Genomic DNA, 26,879 nt, shown 5'->3' on the forward strand with positions numbered 1-26,879 from the left:
CAGGCTTTGCGAAGCCTCTCTAGACTAGGAAGCCAGGCCAAGGCCCTGTCGTCAGGCTTCACCTGCAACGCTTCTGTGTTTGAGTGAATTCCTCTCCCCTGGAGAGCCCTAGTATGCCTTAGGGTTCCTGGGTCTGCAGAAAGTGACCATCCTTGCTCACCTGTAAGTCTGGGAGCCCTGTATAGGCAAGGTCCCAGGCTGGTCCTTTCATGGGCTTCATTGGCTTGATGAAGTCTGGTGTGGTGTCTTAACACTGTCTGGTAGTAGCTGATTCTATGCACGTCTTTCTCAAATATGGCATTCAGGAACACCGTGTTTTCATTATGTGTTCTCGCAGGAGAACAGGTTATTTAATGTAGGCATTTGCCCCTACACGGGTGAACTATGTCACCATGAAAATGAGAGTTCACAAATTCTGGAGGGATCAGGGAGAAAAACGAATGTTTCAATTCCACTTACAAAAGTATAATTGATTTATCAGTTTACTGTACATTATAGATAGCTTAAAATAAAAACAGAAAAGGGATTTCCTTAAACTCGGAAAACAAAACATTAGAGAACCAGCGATATTTCAAACAAAAAGTCATGAAGTTGCAGTCCTCCTCGTCAGTTCATTCAGCCCTGGGTGCTTCTCGTCCTCCTTAATCTTGGGTTAGAAGTTTTGTGAATTTATCGGCGTTCTGGAGATCCTTGCTCGGTCTAGCGCCAAAGTCTCAGAGATATTCACATGATGTCACAATGGGGCATTCTTGCCTGGAGCCAATTGTAAATGTTTTCAGAGAAGAATCAGAGTAGAACAGTAACTGTCTGTGAATGACAAAAGACTTAGAAATAGCCATTGTTGAAGATATGGTGGGAGCTCATTTTTTTAAAAAATGACTCAACCAACAAGGAAATTTCGTTATTTCTTAGGCGTACAACATTTTAAGATAAAAAGTGGAATTATGACTCATCATATGGACAGTAAGGACATTGACAAATTTCTAGGAGCTTTATACAATTTTTGGAAAACTCGTATTAGTATCATAGGCCCACGTAAATTTAACCTAAAGAAGGTTAAACATCACGTTTATTGGATGATACTTCTCATGTAACTTAACATATCAAATAAGCCTAATTAGTTTAATATTACTTTTTAGAAATCTTTGAAATTTTCCAGGGGCCTTCTGGAAAAATCCCAAAATTGGTTCCAGGTCAAAAGACTTCATTTAGAATTTGACTTTGGGAAGTTGTCAAAAATGACAAAAGGTTTAAAACACTTGACTAAATATGACCACAGGGGACTATGAAAAAATATTTGGTTTTTCATTTAACTAAAGTGACAAAAAGTTTCAAAACCAAGTGCAGAAAATTACATAATTATTAAAAAAATAAAAACCTTTAGTTGTTTTTTTTTAATATCGAGAACACTCAGTTTTCTTAAGTAATCAAAGACCCGACTAAGACAACAGGAAGTGCAGGAAATTATTTTGATAAGGCACGTAATGTTTGTTTTCTTGGCAGATTACTCAACGGGCAAAGAAAACCTTTATAAAAATCCAATAACAGTTTGTTCTTTTAACAGAGAAGGAATATTATGTTTTAATTTAATATTTAATTACATATTTACATAATAATTACATACATTTAATTTAATAACAGTGTCACAAACACACTGTTGACATTAAGGCTCTTTAAAAAAATCCCTGTAAGACATTCCTTTAATTTCAGCCAGCTTAACCACATAACAAGACATTTTTCTTTTGGACACTTGCTCTCTCTCTTCCCACCTTTTTATACCTATTTAGTTTTTTATTCTTTATTCTACTATTTCAAAAAGTTTGAAACAATCTCTAAACCTCTAAACTAGGACAAAATCACCCTCTTCCGTTCACAAGAGGGCATCTTTGCACCTTACACTTTTCTCACCTAAAACACATCTGACTTTCCTTGTTTACTTTGCACGCACAGTTTTTCCTTTACCCTTATTGCTCCTAGTCATCTTACTTACACATGGAAGTCAACGCTTTTAACCCTTAGTAAACGTTCGACATCTAATATAAACTGGGAGGTGAGCAATTGTGAGCTGGTTTTCACATACTAGCATTCTGTGGTACATCAGCAAATTTATGGATACATCATTTCATAATTTCTAGAGGTGTGTTTCCTCACAGTACAATGTATTTTCAATGTGGCAAAAGAACATATTTACTAACGGACTCAAACATCTTTAGTCTATTACAAGAAGCCAAAAGTGATAAACCTATGTTTAGGAATTCATGTTTCAGTGTTTTATTTAGAAATTATCTGGATATTTAATGCATATCCATCATTTAACTTAGTATGAGTTTAAGGTTTAATGTTACCAAAAAAATTTTGAGACTATTTTTATGCAGACACATTTTATGACAGGTAACCCTGGTGGGGGCTGCTGACCCCTGCTGGTGGCATTCCTGGAGATGTCGTGGGATGGCGTGAGTCCACCAGCCCTCTCTCACATTGCCTTTGACTCTGTCAGGGCCCCCGGCCCAGAGTACCTGCCCGGCAGGAAGAGTGGGCTATGGTGAATGGGACAGAGCCCAGACCTGCCGTTAGGAGTTGAGTCTCATCGTTTGGGGCAGACAGGAGAAACGCTGGAGGAGGAGCAGGAGGAGCTCAACCACAGGACAGCCACCCCCATCCCAGTCCTGCGCACGGCACGCAGGTAGCCAGCCCGACACAGCATGATGCGAGGGACTTCTGACCCCGAGCCCCGTCCCTGCCGGCCCCACAGTGCCAGAGTCCGTCATCGCGACTGTGATCCTCCCCATTGGGAAGGTGCCTTTGGGATGCCCAGTGCCGCGCCCTGTCGCTCCGGGTGCGGACTTCCTTGCCCTCGGGCACCCGCCTGTGGGAGCAACAATGGGCGTCTCCGCGGGTCATTTGCGCTTTTTTTCGGTTGGACGTGGCATTGCACTATCAACTGCTGGCCTGTGCACAGGTCACAGCAGACTCCTCGGGTGGCACAAAGCCGGGTCTGACTTTTGGGGAGGTCCAGACCCCTGGCCAGACTGGAGAGTATCAAAAGGCTCACAGGAGCCCTTCCCAGGAGACGTCCCACCTGACAACGCCTTTCTGCGGCCCTCACGGCAGACACGGGGAGTGGAGAAGGTGCGTCCGGTGCCGTGGGGTGCACGGCCCTGGGGCCCACCGGCCACCGCCGGGGTGGAGCACCGTCCGAGCGCGGCCGAGGGCGGGACGCTGTGCAGCATGACCCCGGACGCCCTCCCGGCCTGTACCCCTGTCCGGCCTGGCCAGGCCCGCGCGCGTCGTGCCGCGGCGGCCTGACTCTGAGCTCTGCCCGCGCGCACCACCGTGCTGGGCTCGTCCGCCCACGCTGCTGACCCGCGACCCGCGACCCGCGACCGCAGCGCTGCGTCTCTGCGGACCGCGCAGCCGCGCGCACGTGGCGTTCCGGGTGAGGCTCAGCCAGACGCCTCTGGGGTCAGACCGTGGTCACGCCCGACCGGAGCACGGTGCAGAGGCTCGGGCCCTGGGGACCTGCTGGGGACTCGGGCTCCTGTTCCGCAGTGTGGCCAGGCCAGGCCCCCTGGACAGCCCCGCCCCGCCGGCTGGCTGCCCGGCGCCTCCTGCCAGGCCGCGTCTGGGCAGGAATGCGTGGCCGGACCCGCCCGCGGGGGGGTCACCAGGATCCAGAAAGGCCTGTTTGGGGCTCTGGGCTTTTGCTGTAATCCCGTCCTGGTGCGATAACCCGGCCGAGCAAAGGCATTCTTCCTGCGCTCCGGCCGCGCATGGGCGCAGGCCAGCAGCCGCTCCGGACTCGCCGGCGCGGTGAGTGGGGCTCCGGCACCCCGGCGGGCCCGCTGCGGCCACGGCCCAGGCGGCCACGCACGCCGGCCACCTGACGCCCTCCGCGCGCGGCTGGCGCTGGGCACAGTGAAAGCTGAGGCCACGCGGGTCCTCGCGGGGTGCGGGGTGCGGGGTGCGGGGTGCGGGGTGGAGAGGGCTCTACGGGAGCGAAGCGGCGTTGGTGGGGAGAAGGACGAGGGGCGGGGTGGGCGTTGGGTGCGCTGCAGAGGACGTGGACGTGACTTCGAGACGTCTTAGAAGTTAAGGGATTTCAAAATAAGACTCAGCACAGGGGCACTTAGAATTTTTTGCTCCAAATCTAAGAGCCGCCAGCTAGAACCGACAGGAGCCTGTGGAGCATGCGGGGTGTCCTCCCCGAGGCCCGCAGGGGCGCTTCTCCGGCTGGGCTGGGCCGGCTACCTGCCGCTGTTGACAAGAGGACACCAAGACCAGGCCCCCCCCACCCCCGGCTCCGCCCCCTGGCCCCCTGACGCCCACCTTCGCCTTCCCGTTCCCCCAGCACCTTTCTGCCAAGGCAAAACCCAGGAAGAGGCTTTCCAGTTCTCCAGGTTTTTGTTGGGACATTTCGTTCTAGGTCACGGGTGACTGTAAGGTAAGAAAACAGAGAAAGGGACACGGGGAACTGGAGAGGACGGTGACCGAGACAGGGACCCCGCCCAGGGCTTACGGCAGGATTAGTGCCCAGCGCGGACCTCCGCACCCTTCTGGCTCGTGGGGGCTGTCTGCTCTTTGGGGGTGGGGGGAGCCCCGGGGCGTGAAAGTGGAGTCCGGCAGACCAGGAACAGTCCCTTAGGGGGGCGGGTGCTGGGCGCGCCACCCTGTCAGGAAGGGGTGGCACCCCCCCCCCCCAAATCCCAAATATTCTTGGTCCTGGTAATCACTGTTTTCCTTCTTTTCTCGTGGCTTCCTTTCCTTTAAAGTTCCCTTTTTACTTTCACTGGAGAGGCACACCAAACAACTTTTTAGTGGAAATTGAATGAAAAATAGAAATAGCAGTTCGAATATTACTGTAGATGGATTGGCTGCACAAAACAGCCTACTCCGAAGAGCCTGCCCTGGGCGGCTCTTCTTCCTGCCGCTGTGGGTCTCCAGGGGTCGTTTCCTCCAGAATTATTTGCAGCCCCCGGGGCCTTGGCTCTGCCTCCCAGCTTAGGTCCCCAGCCTGATTCCTACGGGGCGTCTGCGGCCAAGGGGCTCAGGGACGGCTCTTTGGCGCCACCCAGTGGACCGAATTCGATTCGCTCATGACTGAGCTTGGCTCCTTTTACCCTGATTTTATCCACTACTTAGCTTCCTTTACAGACATTTTTTATTCCCAATAATATATTTTTATCACTGAAAGAGTGTTCATAGATCATTATAACTTTTATGGCAACTTACATACCTTACAATTCACCCGTTTATCGTGTGCAATTAAATGATATTTTACTATATTCAGAATTGCACCATCATTGTCACAATCAACTTTAGAACCTTTTCATCACCAGAAAGAGCCCCCCTACTCATTAGCAGTCACTCCCCATTTTCCCCCAGTTCTGCCCGCTCTAGGCAACCACCAGTCTACCCTTGTCTCCCAGGATTATCTATTCTGGACATTTCATGGACAGGGCCTGATGCAATATGCAGCCTTTTGGGTCTGGTTCCTTCCACTAGCATAGTGTTTTCTAGGCTCATTCATATGTGTCCTGTCTCAGCACTTCATTTCTTTCCTTTTATGGCCGAGCGATACTCCATGTGTGTACACACCACGTTTTGCTTATCCATCCATCCATCGACGGACGTGAGTGTTGTCGCTACCTTTTGGCTATTACGAATACGCTGCTGTAAACATCCACGTACGAGTTTTCGTGGGCTTTTGTTCCTCTCGAGTACATACCTAAGAGCGGAATTGTCAGGTCACGTGTTTCATCGTTGGCGGAACTGCCAGGCTGTTTTCCCAAGCGGTTGGAATTGTGTTTTCCCGCCCGCCCTGAATGGGGGTCCCCATATCCTCACATCTTCACCGACACTTGCTGTTATCTGCCGGTTTGCTTTTAACCGGACTAGGAAGCATGAAGCAGGGTCTCAGTGTGGTTTGATTTGCATTTCCCTGATGGCTAATGAGGCCGAGCCCTTTTCGTGTGCTTATTGTCCATCTGCATGTTTTCTTTGGAGAAATTTCCTTTCGCATCCTTCGCCCATTTTTAACTTGGGTCCATTTGTCTTATATTATTGACGTGTAGTAGTTCTTTATGCTCTAGACACATGTCCTCACCTTGGCTCCGTCGTGCTTGGAACAGGGAGGAAGCAGCCTAAAAACGTGGTTCTTTCAAGCAAGGTCTATTTTCAAAACGCACAAAACCCAGAAGCAAGAGCTGGTTTGAAAGAAGACGATGGGGTTGATTCTGAGCCTGGGGGTGGTTTTCTGCTCCGCCCCCAGCCTGGACCCACCACCACAGGGGTGGAGGATGACGGGAGCATGCAGGGAGGAGGCCGGCATCCCAGGCAGGTCCCGCACTACGGGCGAGGGCCAGAAGGCCCCGCGGGCATAGGAGCAGAGAGGCCAGAGTGGAGGGAGGCAAAGCAGAGGAAGCCGCGGGCCAGCACTCCCTGGGGGACAGAGTGGCCAACAGTGTCCCGGCGATCGCCAGTCTTCCGACGTCCCTTGTCACAGCGTGGCTTATACGTTCCTTTTCAAAGCACTCTAGCTTCGGGAGCTGTCAAGAGGAAACCCACAACACTGCAGAGAATTTTAGACAGTCCTTTCCGAATATTTTTTTCTAATAAAGCGGTTAATCACACATGGGAAGTTTTACTTTCAGAAATCATCTCACGCCTCTCTCTCTAATCTGTGTCGCCCTAACACGGCATGTGTCCCGTTGTGATGTAGAGGCCGACTTAACCTCCGCAGGAAGCGAACTAACAGGAAAGGCCGTTTTGTAGGGAAGAGTGGCGTATGTGGCTTAAAGACAAGCTTGTTAACTTGGTTTCTGTCTTATCATGATTCGTTAGCAGTGAAAAGGAAGCATTGGGGAAAGATAAAGCCAAAAATGTATTTCCCGTTCTCTCACCTTCTGTGATTCTGAGTCCAAGTGTCTGGAAGCAGCTGTGCCAGACGACAAACTTTCTTCAAGTATTTTAAAGGTCGAAAGTCCCAACCCTGGTGTTCGTTTTGACGCCTCCCTGTCGCGCGCCCGCAGGCGGCACCGCTGCTCCTGCTCCTGCTGCTGCCCCGCGGAGGAGGCATGTCGCCGTCGCCGTCCCCGGCCTCGTCCCCGGCCTCGTCGCCGTCCCTGGCCTCGGCCTCACTGCTGCGCCGGCTCTCGCGCCACATCGACCGGCATCAGGACGAGTTCGTGCAGGTAGGAGCGGCCGGCACGGGGCGCCTTGCGGCAACGCGCGGTGCTTGCGCCTGGCCACTTACTTCCACCTGAAATGCCTGCGGCTCCTCGTCGAATGGCGGTCATGAGTAGCGGTCGGGGTTCAGCAGGCGAGCCCCGGCCGCCGTGCCCCCCAAAGGGCGCTCCGTGCGCTGAGCCCCCCGCCCCCGCGGGCTCTGACCCACCCTCGGATCGGCGTCCTCCCCGGCAGCAGCCCTTGCGGAGGCCCTGTCCCCCAAACCTGGCTGACGCCCCCCCAGCACACCCGCTCGGCGAGACCTGCAGCCTGGGCCTCGGCAGCTGCCGACAGCGCGGCCAAGTTCAGTGTGTGGTGCTCCACGTGCCACGTGCCCTGGGTCTCCCCCTGCCACTCCCCCATCCTCCCCATCCCCCATCCCCTCCACCCCCCCATCCCCGTGTTCCCCTCCGCCCCGCGGCAGCAGGTGTGTGGGGGCGGGAGACGGCGCGGGGGGCCCAGACCTGGGGGTTCACCTCATGGAGCCTCAGGTCTCCAGACGCCAGCGGGGCATCCTCAGCGGGGGGCGTCGCCCCCACCCCCGCCGGTCACAACAGTGTGGTCTGGCTGGAGCTCTCTGTCCCCCTGCCGGGGTTGGGTCGTTTGCTTGGCGAGCTCAGGGAAACACCTGCGTTCCTCGCTTGTTACCTGATACGGGGCATGACAGGGGTCGGGATGAGCAGCCGGAGGCAGGGGCCGAGGGCGGGGTCTGGGAGGGCCTCCCGCACAGGGACTCCTGCCCTGGGGGGCCGGCGTGCTCCCCGCTCTCCGTTCCCCACCTGGAAGCTCTCTGAAGCCGGGACACAGGGATGTCAGTCAGGGCTGCCCCCTCACGTGGGCCTGACCGGTCATGAACTCTACCTGCCCTCCCCAGAGCCTGGGGCAGGGCCGAAAGTTCCACGGTCCAGCCACGGCGTGGTCTCTGGGGGCTGTCCCCCATCCAGGAGCCCAGCACAGTCGCCCCATTAGACCAAAAGGCGGCCCTAGCACCCAGGAAACCCCAAGGGAGTTGGGGTCTCCATGCCAGGAACGGGCTGGAGGCAGAGAGCAGACCCAGGGAGGGACTCAGGACGGTCCTGGCTTAGGACACCATGGATGTTTCTGGAGCTCTGGCCAAGAGCTGGGACAGAGACCAAGGCACGTCCTTCCGACTGCGTCCCAGCCGCCTGCTCCCACACCCGCAGCGAGAGGCCACCACTCGCCTCGTGCAGGAGGGAGAGCTGAGGCTGAGTGTCAGGAAGACACTCACGGTCACCCAGCTGCAAAGGGCAGGGCCAGGTTTGGGAGCTCAGGCCATCCGCCTCCCCCCTGAGGTTAAGCCTGGGGCGGTACCGCCCAGCAGATCCCACAGGAACAGGGAGGGGCTGACGCAAAACCCAAAGGCCGGGGGGCGGTGGGTGGAGCCGCAGCCCAGCCCAGGCGCAAGGGGTTAAATCGGCCTGACCTACTGGGGCCGGAGGCCTCCGGGGCATCTGGGGGAAGCCGTGTCCGAGTGGCGGTGAGGCCAGCCCCTGACAGTCCCAGTAACCAGAGCGGTGCGCTGGGACCTGCCCTTTCTGCAGCCCTGGTGGCCCCGCAGGGTCACAGGTGCAGGTTTCAGGAATAGCCTCCCCCCGGCTGCCCCTCCCCTTCGCCCTAGTCGAGCGGCAGCCCAGGCCCCTGCGTTCCTGGTGATGCCTGCGGCTCTGAACATCGCGTGTTCACCAGCTCAGCCTTCGGGGGGGCCCCCTGTCCCTGTGTCGTGCTAACCACCTCCTCGCCTCTCCTCGCAGACCCTCAGGGAGTGGGTGGCCGTGGAGAGTGACTCGATCCAGCCCATGCCCCGCCTCAGACAGGAGCTGCTCAGAATGATGGCACTGGCTGCGGACCGGCTCCGGTGCCTGGGGGCCAGCGTGGAGGCCGTGGACGTGGGCTCCCAGAAGGTGCGGGCCGGTGCCCTCCCTCCCCCTGATGAGCCGCTGCCTCCTCGTGCGTCGGCCGTGACCTCCCGAGGTGGCAGCTGCAGGACAGGGCTTGCTTATGTCCTCGGTCAAAGTGCCCCGCAATCTCGGTGCCCAGCGAGGACGACCTCCTGGTCCTAAACGCGGCTGTCGTGCTGACGTGCCATCATGTCACGACTTGGGGTGGGAGGGGGAGCAGTGGGGGTCGCCGGTGAAGGCTGCCTTGTTTTGGGGCCCCTGCTGTTCACGCCCTGCCCGCACGGTTCACGTCCCCCGGAGACGGCCCTTTTCCTGAAGCTCCAATGCATCCTTCTGAAAGGATCCAGCCTCTCGTCGGCATCGTGGGCTGTGGCTGCTGCCTCGTCGCCAACGGCGACCTTAAATCGTAGCGCCCGATGCCACCAGGTCTGGCATCGACAGCCTCCGGTGGTTCGCGTTCACCAGTGGCGTCCCCCTGAGCGAAGCGCGTGGAGCCCGGGTCCGCCCCGAAGACGCCTGCGATCGCGTTTACCCCTTGTCGGCTAAGGAGGCGCTCTCCTTTAATTACATGTCGTGTTTTACTTCGAAGTGTCTCATGGTACCCATTTTAGAGCTGGGTAAAGATGACTGGAACATTTCGTGGGCTCTACAAGGACCCAGGGCTAGACACAGGGCAGCTAACGCCATGTCTCTGGAAGTTTCTGGAAGAACGAAATCGCATTTTTTAAAAGCGCGTGATCCCTTTGCCTCCCGCAGCTGCCGGACGGGGACGCGCTCCCGATGCCGCCTGTGCTCCTGGCGGAGCTGGGGAGCGACCCGCAGAAAGCCACCGTGTGCTTCTACGGCCACTTGGACGTGCAGCCGGCGAGGCAGGAAGACGGGTGGCTCGCTGACCCTTACGCGCTGACGGAAGTGGACGGTCAGTGTCGCGCGCGCACGGGGCGGGCTCCGCCGTGGACGAGGGTCGTTCACAGGGTTCGTGGGCATGAGCTGTGCGCCCCGCCCCTGGTCCTGCTTGCCACTGGGAACGAACGGGGCTGCCCCCCTGGTCTACAAGCCGGTCCCGTGAGGCTGGTTTCCTCTCTGTTCCTTTCGTTCGTTAAAGAATCTGAACCTTCGTGCCTGGGGTGAATGATTCCCTAAGGTGGGAGTCCCCGGGTGGCGAGGAAAGTGGCTGTCCAGGTCACACGTTTTCTTTTTAAAGATGCCAGATGTAGTGTTTTTTAAGGAAAAGAAGAAGGAAGTTTAATGGAGTTACACATACACCGTTCTGTCATTCTTCTGCTAATCGCAAAATCTCAGCGCGAGAGGCGGTGTCACTTGACATTCTGCAGCAAACCCCCAGAATTTTTTCAATGAACTGGATAGAATAGCTAATTAGTCTCCGGGATGAAGGAATCTGTGTGTTTCAATTTAGCTGATACTTTCCGGCTCGCTGATGGCCGTGTTGTCTGTACGTAAGAAGTCACACTGTGTGATTTCGGAGCATCCTGTGGGCCTGGACATGCAGAGGGCGCTGTTAAAGTGACCCCCGTAAAGCCACCTTGGTTTTTACCGCACTCGGCTTGGCAGAGGTGTCCAGGCTTGCCTGAAAATCCCCCCCTCCTTTTCAAAGGCAAACTTTACGGACGAGGAGCGACCGACAACAAAGGTCCAGTTTTGGCGTGGATCAATGCCGTGGGCGCCTTCCGAGCCTTGCAGGAAGTGAGTGGCCGGCGACGTCCGGGAGGGAGGGTGGCCCCGATGCTGCGGGCGGCGCGCCCCAAGCCGTCAGTGGGGTGCGGGCTGTTCCTCCCCCCAGCAGTCTCCGGGGGTGTGGGTGACCATCACGCCCGTCTTGCAGATGAGGAGAGTGAGGCTTGGGAAGGTTGGGGAACGTGCTCACAGCCACCCAGCTGGCCTGGGGTGGTGGACGTGTCACCCTGAGCCCATAGAAAACGGAACACGCCCCAAAAACGTGTTCCGGGGCGCCGGGACTCGCCGCTCCTGCCTGCGCCGCGCTTCGCCTTGTCCTTCCCTTCCTCCCACCCCCTCCTCACGCGGAGAGGCGTCATCGCGGCAGGCGCACACGCACTGCGGGGAGGTGCGTGAGCGTGAGCGTGAGCGGCCGGGGACGAGATGGGAGGCTCGGGGCGGGACGCGCTGTCTGCGCCCGCAGGCGTCTTCCCGTGCTCGTGGAAAGCAGCTCCCAACAGGTGCCCACACGCGGGGTTTAGGACGGCCGGGGTGCTGTTTCGGGGCGGGGCAGGGGGGCTCTTTCAGGCCAGAGGACAGTGTCGGTGGCTGGGGTTTGGGTCCTAAACTGTATCAGGCGACGTTCTCTCTGTGGAGGGGTCCGTCTGACACACCTTCTCCTATGACCGTCCTCAGACTCCTCTCGGAGGAGGCGGTCCAGCCATGCAGCCGGGGTCGGGGTGCCGTCTCTCGGGGCCTGGGGTTCCGAGCTGTAGCCACGAGGGTGTTGGTTTGCTGGCGGCTTCCTGGCCCCGTGTTCATCTGACGGCATGCTTCCGTTTCACGCAGCGATGGGCCGCCAGTCGGGGACCCCGAGACGGGGGGCCTGGGCCGTGGCTCCCCTCCAAGGGCTCTGCGGGCGAGCCCTAGGAATGCAGGGCCTCGCTGCCGGCCCCTCCTGTGAGCATGGTGTGCATGAATGCCGTGCTGTTGAGCACTGACAGCTTAGGAGGTTCGAGGTCGGGGTTCCTCCATGCTGGTCTCCAGCCAGCCTCTTCCAGGGGGAGCCTGGGGAGTGGGGGGCCGGTCTCCGGGGGCCATCTCTGTACGATAACACAGCACCATGGGGAACGCCCCAGCCCAGGCCCCAAGCTCAGCTCCTCGGCGGCACCTGTCCCAAACCCTGGCCATCGGCGCTCGGCCGAGTCTGCGGCGCCTTTGCTTGGAGGTGATTTCATCGGGGGGCAGGGGCTTCTCTTTCGTGAGTTTATTTTCTCCTGAGACGTAAGCAGAAGAAAGGGGTTTAACTGCTGAACGTAACTGCTTTATGTCACGGAGAAAGACGAGCTCACTAAGTCCGAGCACGGCAAAGCCGTCCTCTGATTCTTGACGCTCACACTGGGAAGGCCTGGGCATTTCGCGGGGCCCTGCTCACGCTCGCTCTCCTTTCTTTAATTCTCTCTCTCTCCTTTCTTCCCCTCAGCCTCTTTCCTCCCTCTCTCCCTCCCTCTCTCTGGTTCTCTCCTCTCTTTCTTAAAAAGAGGAAGGCAATATTTACAAGAAAGTTCCTATACGAAGTTCGAAATCTGCTTCGCTTTTAAATTTCAACTCTGAAACTTGTATAATTACAAATAAAACATAAGAAATAGCCATTGCCCTGGGACAGGTCGGTGGCTGCTGAGCCTTGTTTTCCTCCTCTGTGGGCTGGGAGTTTTCGTGTCTCCCGCTGGGCCGTCGGGTGCATTGCGTGAGGTGATGCACTGAGCACCCCCCTCCCCCCCACCCCCGCCCATGCCCGCGTGCGCCCGGCCCTCTGTGAGCGAGCGCTCCTGCTCCCGTGCAGACCACCAAACGCACACCACCTCACGGGGCTGTCTCCTCGCGAGGCGGAGCAGGACCCGGTGCCCACGCTGGACAGATGGAGAGGTGAGCTGCCCAGCAGCGGAATGGCTTCTCCCGGGTCCCTTGGGTGCCAAGGGACAGAGCCGAGACCAAACGCCGGGCCTGGCTGCCGGTTCTGTCCTCCCACACTCGGCAGCTCTTGGCTTGTTTTTTTATTAATCACGCTTTGCCAGAACATCCTCAGGCCTTCCAGGCTGCTTCTCAGCACTCGTTTGCTAGTTAAATGTTAATAAAGAGCTGTCAAATATTGAGATTTCAGAATTTTAGCTGGGCTTCCTAAGACACATAGAAATATATGCAAGTGATACGTTTGAACAAACCCTTAGCCCTACATGCCCTTAACCAAGCAACTGACCAAAGTCCACGTTTTCTAATCCCTAATCCTTCACTCGTCTGGCCTTCGTTGACCTTTGGCGAGTTGGTCCTGCTCATTAGAACCAAGTAGAATATTTGTGCTGTCGTTTTTCTGCGTATGATCGCTTTAAGAGTCCCCCGTGTGTGTCTTCTGCTCCAGGGAGAGACTTCAGCCTCTCCTCTTCATGTGGCTCTCAGAGATACAAAGTTATAAATTATAGAGATACAATGAGATCAAAACCAAATGGGGGGAAAGGCACATTGTAAAAATTTAAAGGAGCTATTTTGTGCCCTTATGTTAACTAGAGAAAAACTCCAGCTCCGTTTTGCTGCATGATCAAAGCCTTTGAATAAGTTAAAAGGCAGATTGAACTCGTGGCTGAAACATAACAGATACTTGAAATAAAAATTATCCTGGGGCTTAAACATGAGACAGTCTTTCAAAGGAAAGAGTTCTCATTTATTATGCTGGGAATTACGAGGACAGAAAAGACGTTTGTAATTGAGTAACCTTTCTTGAAAAATCCCTTTTGGGGGGCAGGCAGACGCGCCTCTCCTTGGTGGCCCAGCTGCGCTCAGAAGCGTGGGTGTCGAATTCCTTCCCCAAACCCTGTGTCGGCTTTGCGTTGGGGGGTCGTGCTGCGGGGCACACAGTGCTACCTTCCCCACCTCAGTTAACCGTCCTTTGCCGTAGCCGCACAGGGCCGGCGGGAACGTGGATGATCCACACTGGACAAGCATCGCGTCGTAGCCTAACATGCTAATGTTCAGTGCAGACCCGCCCCGGGTGTCAGAAGGCGGGTGGGCAGGTGGCACCACCTCTCCACAGAACGGTGTGTCCGGTTCACTTGCCACTCCCAGGACCTGCCCGTGAACATCAAGTTCATTGTTGAAGGGATGGAGGAAGCGGGCTCCCCCGCCCTGGAGGAACTCATCCGGAGGGAAAAGGACCGGTTCTTCTCCGGCGTGGACTACATCGTCATCTCGGACAATCTGTGGATCAGCCAGAGGAAGCCGGCCCTCATATATGGGACACGCGGGAACAGCTACTTCACCGTGGAGGTACCGGCAAACCTGGGGGTCTGCAGGGAGGAAGCGTCCTGTGGGTCCGAGTGGAAGGCAGAAAGCGCTCTGGAGAGCCGGGGTCTGCCCCAGGTGCCAGACGCGCGGCCCTGGGGCCTGCAGAGCTCTTGGCCCCCAGGGGGGTGGTGCAAGCCACCTCAGGCACTGAGCAGATGTGCCTCGTGCCTCTTTCTGGGAGGAGGATTGGGGGGTGTGGGGGGTGATCCACAGGCCAAACGTTTGAGACCTGCAGCCATGTGGTCTGGAGGCGGGGACAGCAGCCCCACCCTGGGTGTCACGACGGGGCAGGACCGGTCAGGGCGCCCGGGCAGCAGCAGAAGGGCACTGGGCTGCCCAGGCCCGCGTCCGGCTTGGACTCCTGGATGCGCACGCGGCGCTGTGCAGGCCCCTTGACCTGGGAGCCTCGGACCCCGCCCACGCAGAGCGCAGGGCGATCGCGCCCCAGGGCCGTGGCGACCCCTCCGCGGACGCCTCGCTGGGGTCTGGCGCCTCGGCCAGTGGGCCGGCCTGGGACGGAGCGCACGGCGCAGCGTCAGCTCCCCGCCCTGGGGGAGCAGTGGCTCCTGAGCCGCCCACTCGTCACTCGTCACTCGTCCCGGCAGGCGACAATGCGTCCGCTGACGTCATGCGCCCTGTGCACCCCGCGCGGCGAGGCGCGGCAGGGAGACGGGGTGACGCGCTTGCGCGGTCGTGTGGCCCTGGGCACCAGCGTGAGCCGGCGGTCGCCGCACGTGGAGGTGCTGCGCCCCGGGGTGCCGCCCCGGCTAGCCAGGCACTTACAGCCAGGGGACACGGGTGCCTAGAGAGGGGGCGTGGGTGGGACAGTGGGCAGGGAGCAGCCACGGTCCCGTGGAAACCTCCCTCAGGCAACGTGGAGCTGGGAGAACCGAGTTTGTGGAATAAGCGGGAGCTGAGGTCACATGCGAGGGATTCAGGACACAGTGGGGGATGGAGACGTGCCCGGTCCCTTGGCTGGAAAGCATGGGGAGTCGTACCCCCCCCCCCCCCACCCCCCGTGTCCTGAAGGACGCCTCTCCGGCGTGTTGGCGTGTTTCCCACGACCTGAGAGCTATGGCCGAAGCAACAGCGGCGGCGAGCACCTGTCCCCTCCTTGCCTGTCTTGCAGGTGAAATGCAGAGACCAGGATTTTCACTCGGGAACCTTCGGCGGCATCCTCAACGAGCCGATGGCCGATTTGGTCGCTCTCCTTGGTAATGTCTCACTTCATCCCACTTCTAAACAGCGAGGGATCCGCTCAGATGCAGTTGTAGTTGGCTCGGTGTGTCTCTCCTCCCTCGGTTTCCCAGCCAGCACTGAATAAGGTCCTCGTAGAATTAAAAACACGTTCTTAGCCTCCCCTGCCCTCGGCTAAGATGGGCCTTAGGCTGATTAAGTCCACGTTATTCCTCTTCGTGGACCCAAACTCTCCTGAATCAGCCCCCTTTCCTTTCGCTGGATACTGTGACACATCTGGCCAGGCTCGAGGACAACGGCCTAGCACTGAGAGCCATCCGGAGACGCACTCAGAGACGTGCGGAACATGCCAGTGCCCCGGGGCTTCCTCTCACCCGGTTGCTGTGGCCCCAGGGGGCGCGGAGACTCGACTGAGCTCGCTGGTCACCCCTGCGCCTGACCTCGCGGAGAGTGCCTGGTGTGCGCGCTCGCGCGTGTGTGTGTGTGTGTCCAGAGAGCCCAGCTGCCCGCGTCCAGTCACCTGTGGCGCTCGCCTGTATCAGGGTCGTCCCGCGGCTGGGGCGGGTCCCCGGGGACCGAAGGGAGCCTCATCTTCAGGCGCCCCACCCCCACCACCCCCGCGGGAATCCTCCCTCAGCCCCGGCAGGAGCGCTGCACTTTCATACTTATAATTTGATGTTCTTTAAAAAAAAAAAGGTTCTCAGGCTACATAAGCTTTAGACGCCATAATACCTGTCTCAACCGGCACAAAGGGCACCTTTATACACATTTTCCAGCGTGTCCTTTTGGGGCAGACAGACCGCCGCAAAGCACACCCTCCGCTGGGATCCTTCGGCAGGAGCCTCTCCCGCTGCCGCGTGGACACACCCTCCCTCGGCCCTGCTCGCCCGAGTGTCCCTGTGGCCTTGGCAGCCGCAGACCGGGCCGGTCAGCCCGCCTGGCCCAATGGCCGGGAGGTCGCGTCAGGGTCTTTCGCGTTGTCCAAGTGGTAGAGCTCCCTGTTTGTCATCTACCTATTCTGTCATCTATCTAGTCAACATCTGTCTACTTACCGTCTATCATCCACCGGGTCTGTCTATCATCTATCTATCCTCCTGTGGCCTTCTAGTTTTCATAAAGCGTAACTCTTGGACAGTATGTCCCTTGCTTGGCAATTTCAGACAGACGACAGCAGTCTTTTTCCTTTACAGTGTTTCACTTCTTTCCAGAAGAACTCGGATAGCATGCATTCGATTTTTTTTTTTTTTGAAAAAAAGGTCAGTTTCTATTTTCCCTTCCCTAGGAACAGCATCTTCGAGCCTTTATCGTGCATTTCGACTTCCCCCAAGCGCGGTTGCTGCCTGCATCCTTCCAGACTGTGTGTGGTTTCACCCGGGCATCAAATTCCGTTGAGCCCCACAAATCACTCTGCTAGGAAAAGTCAGATCGGGATCATGAATGGGACGAAAAGCACTTTCTTTGGTTGCGAAACAAATCAAGTGATGAGTCCGTAGCAAGGAGCTTCTGGGGTGCACCACGGTGGCTCGCGTCTGCTCGTGGGGCTGAGGGCTCTGTGAGCACAGGCGCGTCGCGCCCGGCTGTCGGGCACCCGCCGTGTTCCAGGCACCGGGTGAACATGGCGATGTGACAATGTGTAAGACCCCAGCTTCCATCCGTGGGGCACTGCCTCTGACCACGCAAGGCTAGCTAACAAGTCTGAGCCCACTTGAGAGGACCAACAGGTGGCTTGGCTCTGTGTAGAGCCTCCTCCCCCCCAAAGGTAAAACACCCTACAAATCCACAAGGAAGGCAGCAGCGTGACCCGTAATGAGCTTCCCCGTGCTCGGAGGCGATCTCAGGAGGACGAGGCCTGAGGGTCGGGGCCAGGTGGCCACTTTGAAGGGGGACTTCGGCAGGAAGGCTACGTTCTGGTTCTCGCCCGCGTCCTGCAGTGGCCTCTCTGCTGGTCTGCTGGGACTTCGCCCGGGCTGCTCTAACTACTCTGGGCACCGCAGAGTGGACTGGGGCGCAGCGCCAGCCCCCGCAGTCCTGAGTTTTGGGATTTCTCTCATTTGGCCCAATAAAGTAGATCACGTACTGGATAAATGCTACAAAACCCCAAGTAATTCCAGTCAAAAAGCCGGCCGGGCGCCGAGTGACTGGGGCTGGCTCTCAGTGGTGTGCCGTCCACCCTGTCACCGTGATGGAGCTCAAAACGAAACCGGAGCCCACGGCCACCGATAGGACCACTCAGCGTCCGCTGTGGGGTGTGTCCCCAAGCCGCTGCCGCTCCTCCTGTGGGTGAGGACGGCGCTGCGTGTCGGCCCACAGCTGGCTCTTTACGCACGCTTCGTGGTCGTCGTCCTTAACGGGAGGGTGAGATAGCTCGCCACGCTCACCTTCCGGCACTGTCGAGTTAGAGCCACATTCGGAATGTGGAGCACATCCTTACGAGGTGCCTTTACTTGAACAAGAGCCCCCAGATGGACCGAGGGGGGATTTAGTGCCCGCCCCGGAGACGGATTTCCTCCTTTAGGTCAGTCTGCTTGCTGGCTGCATGGTGCCTTTGTTACATGCTTTCTCAAGCTACCGAGCAGCACTTACTAAATTGCAAATCTGCTTCTTTTATAGATTTTCTTTGATGATTCCTATCCCCCCATTCTTATTAATCCCAAAAGTCTTTCGCAAAGAGCAGACTAGTCCACCTGCTTATCACCACGGTGTGTATGGCACAGACTAGACCCCACAGATAATGTGCTTTTCATCGAAGATGAGTATTTATTATATTATTACGGGGCGTAGGGGGAGAGGAGTCGATAGGGAGCGATGGGGTTCTGTTTCTCGGGCCTGCGTGTGTGTACATGCACACACATCTGTAGAGTTTTTCATAAGGAACACATTCCTTTTTAACTCGGGGTAAGATCAACTCAGACCGAGAGCCCTACTTATGGCCTAAAGGGAGCGTCCGAGCCTGACTCAGGTAGGTCACAGCCAGGCTAATTGCCTGCAGCCCCGGGTTTCCACCCCTGCGCTGCCAAGGAGGACATTGAGTTGGGCCGGACGCAGGCCGCATCCGCCTGTGACCAGCTCCTTCCCACGACCTCTAGGGAGTGACCTGCCGCCAGTGGCTCTGCCGGGGGGACCGGAGCCGGCCTGGGAGGGTCACCCAGGGCCAGCCCCTCGGCTCGGTCGTGACGCCTGCCGGCCTGGCTTCCCGTGTGTGTCGTGCAGGTAGCCTCGTGGACGCGTCTGGTCGCATTCTGGTTCCGGGGATCTACGACCACGTGGCCCCCGTGACGGACGAGGAGAGAGAAATGTACGAAGCCATCGACCTGGACCTGGAGGAGTACCGGAGCAGCAGCCGGGTCAAGAAGTTTCTGTTTGACACCAAGGTATGGCCGCAGTCGGGGGGTGCCCGAGAGGCAGGAGGGTACCCTGCCGCCCGTCCTCAGCGCCCGCCATGCTGCGCACTGCGGCTCCGCGCGTCTCGGGCGGAAAGCCGCGGGTACCTCTGAGGCCGAGCTCCCCTCACGGCCCCTCCCACCGCCGGGAGCAGCCAGGCAGGTGCCCGTCCCCCAGCCCTGCTTCTCCAAATCGGAGTGTGAGACTCAACCCGCGCCCAGCCTCAGCCACGGAGCCGGGCTTCCTGCCTGTCTAAAGACGCACAGTCTGCAGTGATCCAAGCTCCCAGACCCCTAACTGCTCATTTTTCTCGACAGAACCGAGACCCTTAGGGGCCGCTCCGTAAATGGCTACATCACTGCTCCAGTGTAGCGGGCAGACCCAGAGCCAAACGCATCCATTCGTGGCGAGTCAAGATGTTTTTCTCCCCCCCCTTTCGGCCTCCTCTGCACCTGCTGTGGTGTCCGGGAGCCGTGGCCGGTTCCTCGGGGACCGGCCAGGACGGGGAGAATCACGCTGAACAGAGTGGCAGCGCTGATTATCTGAAGTCTGCCTCCTCCTTCGGGCTGGCTCGGCAGCGTCCGCAAGGAAGAATAGTGGCTCAAACCTCTGTAGCGTTCCTTGCCACCTCCTGAAAAACAGAATGCTGTTAGCGCACGGGTTGTCACTGCGGTGACTGGGGACAGAAGTTTACCCCCGAACGTAAATTTCTGAACGGGCCCTTTTGTTGTCTATCAACTGCAATCAGAGCTTGGGCGACCAGGGGCCCCGGTCAGTGGGAGCAGCTTGGGCAGGTGACGGCTTCCTGGGACCCCACGTCCCGAGGGAAAAGTCCGCTTGTGTTCCTAGTCCAGACACATCTAAGTAAGGTGATAATTAACTTGTCACGCACGTCGCTGCAGATGTACGGGGAGTGGTGATACAAACGATCCATCGTAACTGGGTTTTCATTGAGCGTTCTTGTATCTAACAACAGAATTTCATTTTAATTCAGGAGGAAGTCCTAATGCACCTGTGGCGGTACCCCTCCCTTTCCATTCACGGGGTCGAGGGTGCGTTTGACAAGCCTGGAGCTAAAACAGTCATCCCCGGCCGAGTTACAGGAAAGTTTTCCATCCGTCTAGTCCCTCACATGAATCTACCTGTGGTGGAAAGACAGGTAACAAACGTGCGTTGTTCTTCTGCCCAGCGGGACCCCTGCGAAGTGCCACATAACAGTTTAGCGAGCAATTCAGTTGTTGGCATTGAAGTACCATTCCCCCAATACAAAAGGGACTAGAACAGATGTCAAAAAACCAACGTAATTTTTGTTCGGTAAAAATCTCTTGCCTCAATTATATATCCGGTAGAGCACCATTTGGAGTTGGAGTGATGAGACATTTTAAAAAATTAAATAGTACACGTAAAGGCAAGATTGGCTTTGTACACAGATGAAGTTGACTTCCTAGGGTTGGACCGAGCTGGAAAATCTCAAACCCCAATCATGAGTCTGTCCAGATGTGTGAAACGAACACTCTGATAGAAGCCGTTTTAATGAAAATGTCATCCGGAAGGAGTAACGTGTCTAAATTACCCACCTATCATCAGGTTTAACAGAAGGTCCTCGGAGTCAATGAGCTCAAGAAACACCTCATCCCAACCCTCAAAACCCCATCGGCCTCCTTCATCGTCTTCTAAGTGCTGATTTTGTTCTCAACTCCCCTCCCGCCCCCTACTCGCCCTCTCTCCCCTGCCGTCCCCCTCCCTTGGAGGAAGTATTGTCCCTCTCAGACACGCAGGACCTTGTCTGCCATGCTCACATCTGTAGCCCCAGCCCCTGGAACAGTTCTTGCTACATGACAAGGGTTCAATAAACGTTTGCTGAAGGAACGAATGGAAGAAGCACTTCAGAGTACGTAGCCCAGGAGAAAAGAGGATGCTGACGAGTCTCAGGGTAGAACCGCTCCCATTGTTCATAACGTTCTAAATGCTTGATGTTCCCGAAATAGTCACTAAGTTACTCCTAGTCCAAAAAGAGAGAGTCGAATTGAGAAGTTGCAGTATGTTTCACCATCGCCAAGGATTCGTAGTATTCATTCTACTCACGTTATCCATAACGTCATCCAATGTCATGACTGATGAGATTCATAATAAGCAAACGTTAATGGTCGGGCACTGTGGTGAGGAGGGGGCGGGCAGGACGGGGGCTGGAGGGTCTGGGGGCAGCAGGGGAGTGAGATCAAGCTCTCGCCCGAGTGAGGCCGTCAGTCCCGCAGACCCCTCCCTCCTGTCAGCCCTCCTGGTGGAGCCAGGGGTAAGTCGGGTGCTGGGTGTGTTGGGCTGGGATCTCCATGTATCTTGAGGAGAGGTGAGTATGTATCGTCATCCGAGAGAGTGACTCAGTTTTCTCTTACAGTGCGAAAACATTGCCTTTTAGGTGAAGCAGCATCTCCAGCATATATTCTCCAAAAGAAATTCTTCCAACCAGATGACTGTTTCGATGGTACTAGGACTGCACCCGTGGGTCGCCGACGTTCGGGAGAACCAGTACCGTGCAGCAAGAAGAGCCATCAAAACAGGTCGGGCTTGAGCGGGTTCGAGTTGCCAGTTTACATGGGTCCGAGGGGTGGTGCCGGGGGCAGAGTGGTGGGTGGAGCAGACACATTTAAAGCTGCGGTGTGGACTCTTGGACGGGCTGTCCTGCCGAGTGTAGATGGGGATAGGCACTTTAAACACACTCTCAGGAACGTGGTCTCGCCCTCCCCTGAGACAGCCTGAACCGTGCTCGCCCTTCTTCTTGTGATGAGGGGAATGCTAAAATGCCTGTGTGAAGAGATGAAGTGAGGTGAATGGTGTAGGCGTTGTTGATTTCTGGAATTTTCCATTTACTATTTCCAGACCGTGGCTGCCTGTGGGTAACCAAAGGGACGGAGAGTGAGACGGTGGGGAAGGGTGGGGAAGGGTGGGGTAGGGTGGGGTGCTGCATGACAGCCGCGGTCGCAGGCCACACCGCTCGCTCCTAACCGCAGAGCTGGCCCAGGCCTGCGGGGGGCAGGAACCCTCCGGGGTGTCGGCACTGGGGACCCAGGCAGGAAGCAGAGGGCAAGCCCAGGCCCGGGAGCTGGCTTCATCCCAGTTAGGGCAGAATTTTACCAGTAAAGTCTGGGAATGAAGAAAAGAGGAAGGGAAGTTAGACAGGTCAATGTAATGCCAGCGGAAGGGAGGTGCGTGACTGAAATGTCAAGTTCAAAGGTAAAGACCTGAAATACGCTTGGAGGACTGCCTGAGGCCCCTTCGGTCTGTTTGTGTGCTAAAGCACTTGGGCTCACAGAGTGCAACATCTTTAGTCACATGACACCTTGCGGATACCATGTGGCGCCTCTACATTTTTCATTCCCACCATCACTGGCAACTTTTCCTCTAGCCTAGAGGGTTTCAGCTCACCTCCGTCTAGACCCCAGGATATCAGTTAAACTATCTCATGGGATGTCTCGAAAGCTGAATAGAAACATGGAGACATTCAGGTGTTAGTTGACTATAGCCATTTATTTGTATATTGGTTACAAAATAACGAAAACGAAAACAAAAACAAAAACACAAAAAAACAAAGTCTCACTTTCCCAATGTATCTTGTGGTACTTTGCCAAAAGTGCGTGACCTCTTCCAACTATGAAAAAGCATCAGACAAACCCGAATTGAGAGACATTTCGCAAAACAACGGACGGGTACTCTTCAAGAGGGTCAAGGACGTGAAAGGTCCAGCTGGGGAGCTGTCGCAGATGAGAGGAGGCTAAGAGGAGACGATGAAATGCAGTGTGGGAGTCCGGAGCGGACTGCGGCGTAGAAAAAGGGAAAGAATCGTGACGATCGAAGAAGGCTTGAGCCCTGTTAACAATGTTATTCCATTTCTGATTTCCTCTTCTTGATAGTTATGCCATCATCATATAAGATGTTAACATTAGGGAAGGTAGAGTCAGGGGTACGTGGAAACTCTGTACTATTTTTGCAACTTTTCTGTAAGTCTGAAATTCATTCAAAATAAAAATTTTACTTAACAGTGTTTTTTCAAAGGCAATCACAGCTTTCTTGACTGAGCGTCAACTGCATGGCGGCGAGGCATGTGCTCCCCGGGCACCGCGCGCCGTGGTGATTGCTGGGGGCGTCCCGGCACCGTTCCATTCAGACGCCTTCTCGTCCGTGTTTCAGTGTTCGGCACAGAGCCAGATATGATCCGGGATGGATCGACCATCCCGATTGCCAAGATATTCCAGGACGTCATCCAGAAGAGTGTGCTGATGCTCCCGCTGGGCGCCGTGGACGACGGCGAGCACTCTCAGAACGAGAAGATCAACAGGTAGGGGCTTCCCCGGGGGCCGAGCGCCCACGGCCCAAACCCCAGGTCTGCGCGCTGTGCCCACCTACACGCCACACACTGCAGACCGCATTCACGTCATTGAACCTTCCCGTTTACACCGGAGACGGCGTTTTCCTCCATCAGTTATGCAGAAATAACTGTGTTTTTTTTTTTTTTCACTTCTTTTGTTAGGTGGAATTACATAGAGGGATCCAAATTATTCGCTGCCTTTTTCCTAGAGATGGCCAAGCTCCATGAATAATGGTCAGACCCTCCCAGCTTAGGTGTGACCCGCTGACAGACCCCCTCCCACGCCCCTGGACAGGGATTGAATCTGAATGGCCAGAGAAGTTCGATCCAGGATACGTTTTCCCTCCCATTTAAAATATCTTTGGACATTCGGACTGGTTATAAGGCACTTTAAAGGTACGGCCCACGGGAACGGCTTCTAAAGTCACCGCCACCGTCAGCACCTTGGTGGCCGCATGCTCTGCTGCAGTAGCCCCCGACCGGACGCATGCTGTCCTTCAGGCACCGGGACGCTTCCTCGACTGGCCTCTCCCCTGGCAGTCTGGTTGGCGTGGTCACATCATCGGTCGCTCCATCCCACGGCCGCCGGGGCTCGCATCGCCCCCGCTGTCCCGTCTTCCTTGGACCTTGTTAACAAAAACGCTGGGCCCCGCCCCAGATCTCCATGCTCGCCCTGTGGGTTCACCTTTAGAGGAGCATGACACTATGTTAACCTCTTGCTTCCCTTTCATTTATTTTTCCTGCTTCCGAAAAATCCTGAAACGGAAGTGGTCACTATTCGTAGCCCCATGCCACCTGGGAGACTTTCTGATTCCGAGCCTCTTACGCTCTGCAGTGATAAACGCCCACGACCGTCCCCTGCTCCGGCTTCCTGTCCTTCCTTCCTCCCCGTCAGCGAAGGCTCGCGCGCTCTCTCTCTCTCTCTCTCTCTCTCTCTCTCTCTTTCTCTCTCCCCCCAACATCTGCACACATGTAAATTCACCACGGCAGAATCAATCCTGATGGAATTTCGCTCAGCCCACTGGAATTTTACTCAACGATGGCATCTAAATTGCTCAAAGCTTTTAATAGCATCAGTGTTAGATAGGGGACTAATCAACCGTGACATCGGGAACACATTCTAAATTTAAAGCCATCAGCTGGCGCCACATTCGTTAATCATTTTAGTTAACCACCTTGTTTGGCTTGATTGGATTTGATGGTGTAAATAAACAAACAAGAATGTAATTTTTCTAAGTCGAGTGTATGTAAACAAATCAATTTGATCTTTATAAATTCATTAGCTAAATCACATTAATGGAGAAGACTTTAAGGGTTTATTAAAAATGTTTCTCTTATGATTCCAAATAAAAACAAAGTATAACACATTGTGTCTTCCCGTGTGGTCTGGAAACGTCAGCCTTAAACCTCGCTGCACCGCATCGGAAATGGCTGGGCAGTTAGACTGGCAATGCAGTTTACCCCGACTCTCGTCACAGAAAGGGGACCCCTGCGAGTCCTCGGCCGAGTGGGGATGGGCGCAAAGGGGGTCTGCTCCCTGCTGCTCGAGAATGACAAGTCCCGGTGGCCTAGGGTCGGCAGGTGTTTGATATTCTTCGCCATTAAGCCTGGTTCCTGCTTGTTGGGTTAGTCGAATCTTGTGACATTTTGGGTTTTGTGAGACCTGTCGATTGGGTTGGGTAGATGCTCTCATGGAAAACACTGAGGACGGAGGTGCTTTGGCTTCAGGCTGTAAAACAGTGAGCAGTCGAGAAACCTTGTGTGCGCACCCAGCGGGCCCAGACGCAGGGGACCGGGCCTGGCCTCCCGCTCCCCGCGCTCAGCGCAGTGCGCCCCTCCCCCCGCCTGTGTGTTTGCCGGGGACCCGGGACGCCCAGGCCAGCCCAGCGCAGCGCCCGCCCCCCCCCCCCCCCCCCGAGAACCGGACCCCCAATCCTCCTGCATGGTCACAGCTGAAACGCGACCCTGTCATCCGTCTGTCATCCGTCCTCCACGACCTGTTTCTCCCCAGGGTTCCTGCCTTGGCTGGTCGACCACGCGCGTGTACAATGAAGAAACCACCAGCGCCCCGCGAGGCTCGGAGCCCTGCGGGCGGAGGCCACGTCCGCTCTGTCTCTCGTCCAGGCTCTGAAACACCAGCCTCATGTGCGACTCGTCGCCACTTCAGGGGCCTGCGCAGTGCGCCGCACACAGTAGCTGCTCCACGGTTCTTGCAAAAATCGTCCTTTCGATTCCACAGCTGCACTTTTTGGGGCGTCCCTGCCAGTCCCGCCGTCCCGCCCGGACTTGTATGTTTATACTTCCACCTCGCGTCATTCCCAGTTGAAACCATCTTGGGAGCAGCGCGAGAAACGAGTGACGTCGGTGACTGGCGATGGCGTGCGGGTCCTCACAGGAGGGCGCCTTCATCCAGACGCCCCGGGCCAGCAGCCCGCGAGCCCCCCGCCCCGCTTCCCGCATGGGACGCCGGCATTCCGGAGTCGGGGTGCTGCGCAGGGTGCTCCCTCCTGCACGGCCAGAGCCGGGCGACCGGCGGGCGCGTCCCGCGGGCGCACAGGCCGCTGAGCTGCCGACAGCTCCGGCCCGTTCCGTTCCGTGCGCTCAACCAGTTTCCTAGAAACGGAGTAAGAAGGAAGCGCGCAAGAACATGACGCTCTTTATTTGGCTTCTCACTTCTACTGGTAGCTATTTTCACTTAAAAAAATATCTCCGAACAACCGCCTTTTTATGATAGGGACAAATGCCTCTTAAATACTGTACTGTTTTAAATATCTACTTTTAAGTGTATTCGACGTCATCTAGCTGTTATTTTGTAATGTTAGTTTCAAGTTCGAATATTAATTGAACATCTAATAGCTAAAGAATTAAATAATGATTTGAGGCCTTGATTATGTCAGGTGAAGTAAGACACTTGTTTCTGTGATACTGTACCTATGGTTAGAGCTGGCATGGTTAGGTTATCTATCTGTAATCCCGCTGCCTTACGTGACAAGCAATAAAATTGAAACCGAAGCCCACTACTTGTCCATATTCCTTCTGTTCTTCCACTGACCAACTCTAACATCTACATTCTGTTTTGAGGATTATATAACACATAAGAAAGATAATCTTCCTCCTCACCGTATTGGAAAGAACGTTCCTCTTTGGGATGCAAGCTCTGGAAGGCAGAGGCTGGGTTGGCTGGGTACATGCTACACTTTGCTCAGCTATCCAAAGTCTCAATTGATGACGTCCAAAAACAGAAATGCAGGAGATTTTCTGAAACTAAGAGATGTTTCTTTTTCGCCACCCCCCCCCCAGCCTGATGTAGAAGAGAATGGATGATAGGTATAAAATAATGACTATAATTTCTTCACAGTTATGATGAGTAAATAAATGCTTCTGAGCTTTTTAAATTTGAGTAGATCAAAGAGAAAAAAGTTGCCATTACGTGGAAAAATTTTACTTAAAAACATCGCCTAGTGTAATTTTTTATTCAGAATGAAAAAGATGTCAGAGAAATTATGCCTTTGACGATAACGGAAAATACGAAGTCTTAAATCATTTCACCTCCCACATTGATATTCACCAAAACAGCATTCAAAAGAGCTTAGACTTAAAGTTCTAGTGTGGGTGGTTAAATGTTCATAGCATATTGTCACTGCTATTGTAGGTAGGCATTTGAATGTAATGACAGAAAATGCTAATTTAAAGGAAATTAGAACTTGAAAGGACACTGTTAAAGTAAATTAGTCATCAAAAATGATTAGTCACCAAAGATGACCAATGTTTCCTTTCAAATTCTG

General features: G+C 55.4%; 1 protein-coding gene across 8 annotated transcripts in view; it reads left to right on the forward strand.

Annotated features, from left to right (window-relative positions):
• CNDP1 (carnosine dipeptidase 1) overlaps positions 1-24,461 on the forward strand; it is a 30,300-nt gene extending 5,839 nt beyond the window's left edge. For 2 of the 8 annotated variants that reach the window (XM_016148411.2, XM_016148405.2), the window contains exons 2-12: positions 7,029-7,190; positions 8,997-9,146; positions 9,900-10,062; positions 10,759-10,847; positions 13,935-14,135; positions 15,283-15,367; positions 18,561-18,721; positions 19,726-19,890; positions 21,148-21,289; positions 22,917-23,064; positions 23,257-23,326. In XM_016148411.2, the coding sequence (XP_016003897.2) occupies positions 7,074-7,190; positions 8,997-9,146; positions 9,900-10,062; positions 10,759-10,847; positions 13,935-14,135; positions 15,283-15,367; positions 18,561-18,721; positions 19,726-19,890; positions 21,148-21,289; positions 22,917-23,064; positions 23,257-23,326 (1,491 nt within the window). In that variant the 5' untranslated portion in view covers positions 7,029-7,073. Of the gene's footprint in view, positions 1-2,391; positions 3,130-3,568; positions 3,811-4,048; positions 4,442-7,028; positions 7,191-8,996; positions 9,147-9,899; positions 10,063-10,758; positions 10,848-13,934; positions 14,136-15,282; positions 15,368-18,560; positions 18,722-19,725; positions 19,891-21,147; positions 21,290-22,916; positions 23,065-23,256 lie in introns of those variants that run through there. The other 6 variants (XM_016148403.2, XM_016148409.2, XM_016148406.2 and 3 more) reach the window with 6 other exon arrangements.
• The last annotated feature ends 2,418 nt before the right edge of the window (positions 24,462-26,879 follow it).

This window comes from Rousettus aegyptiacus, unplaced genomic scaffold, assembly GCF_014176215.1.
Source record: "Rousettus aegyptiacus isolate mRouAeg1 unplaced genomic scaffold, mRouAeg1.p scaffold_m13_p_12, whole genome shotgun sequence".
In the NCBI taxonomy this organism is placed as follows: Eukaryota; Metazoa; Chordata; class Mammalia; order Chiroptera; family Pteropodidae; genus Rousettus; species Rousettus aegyptiacus.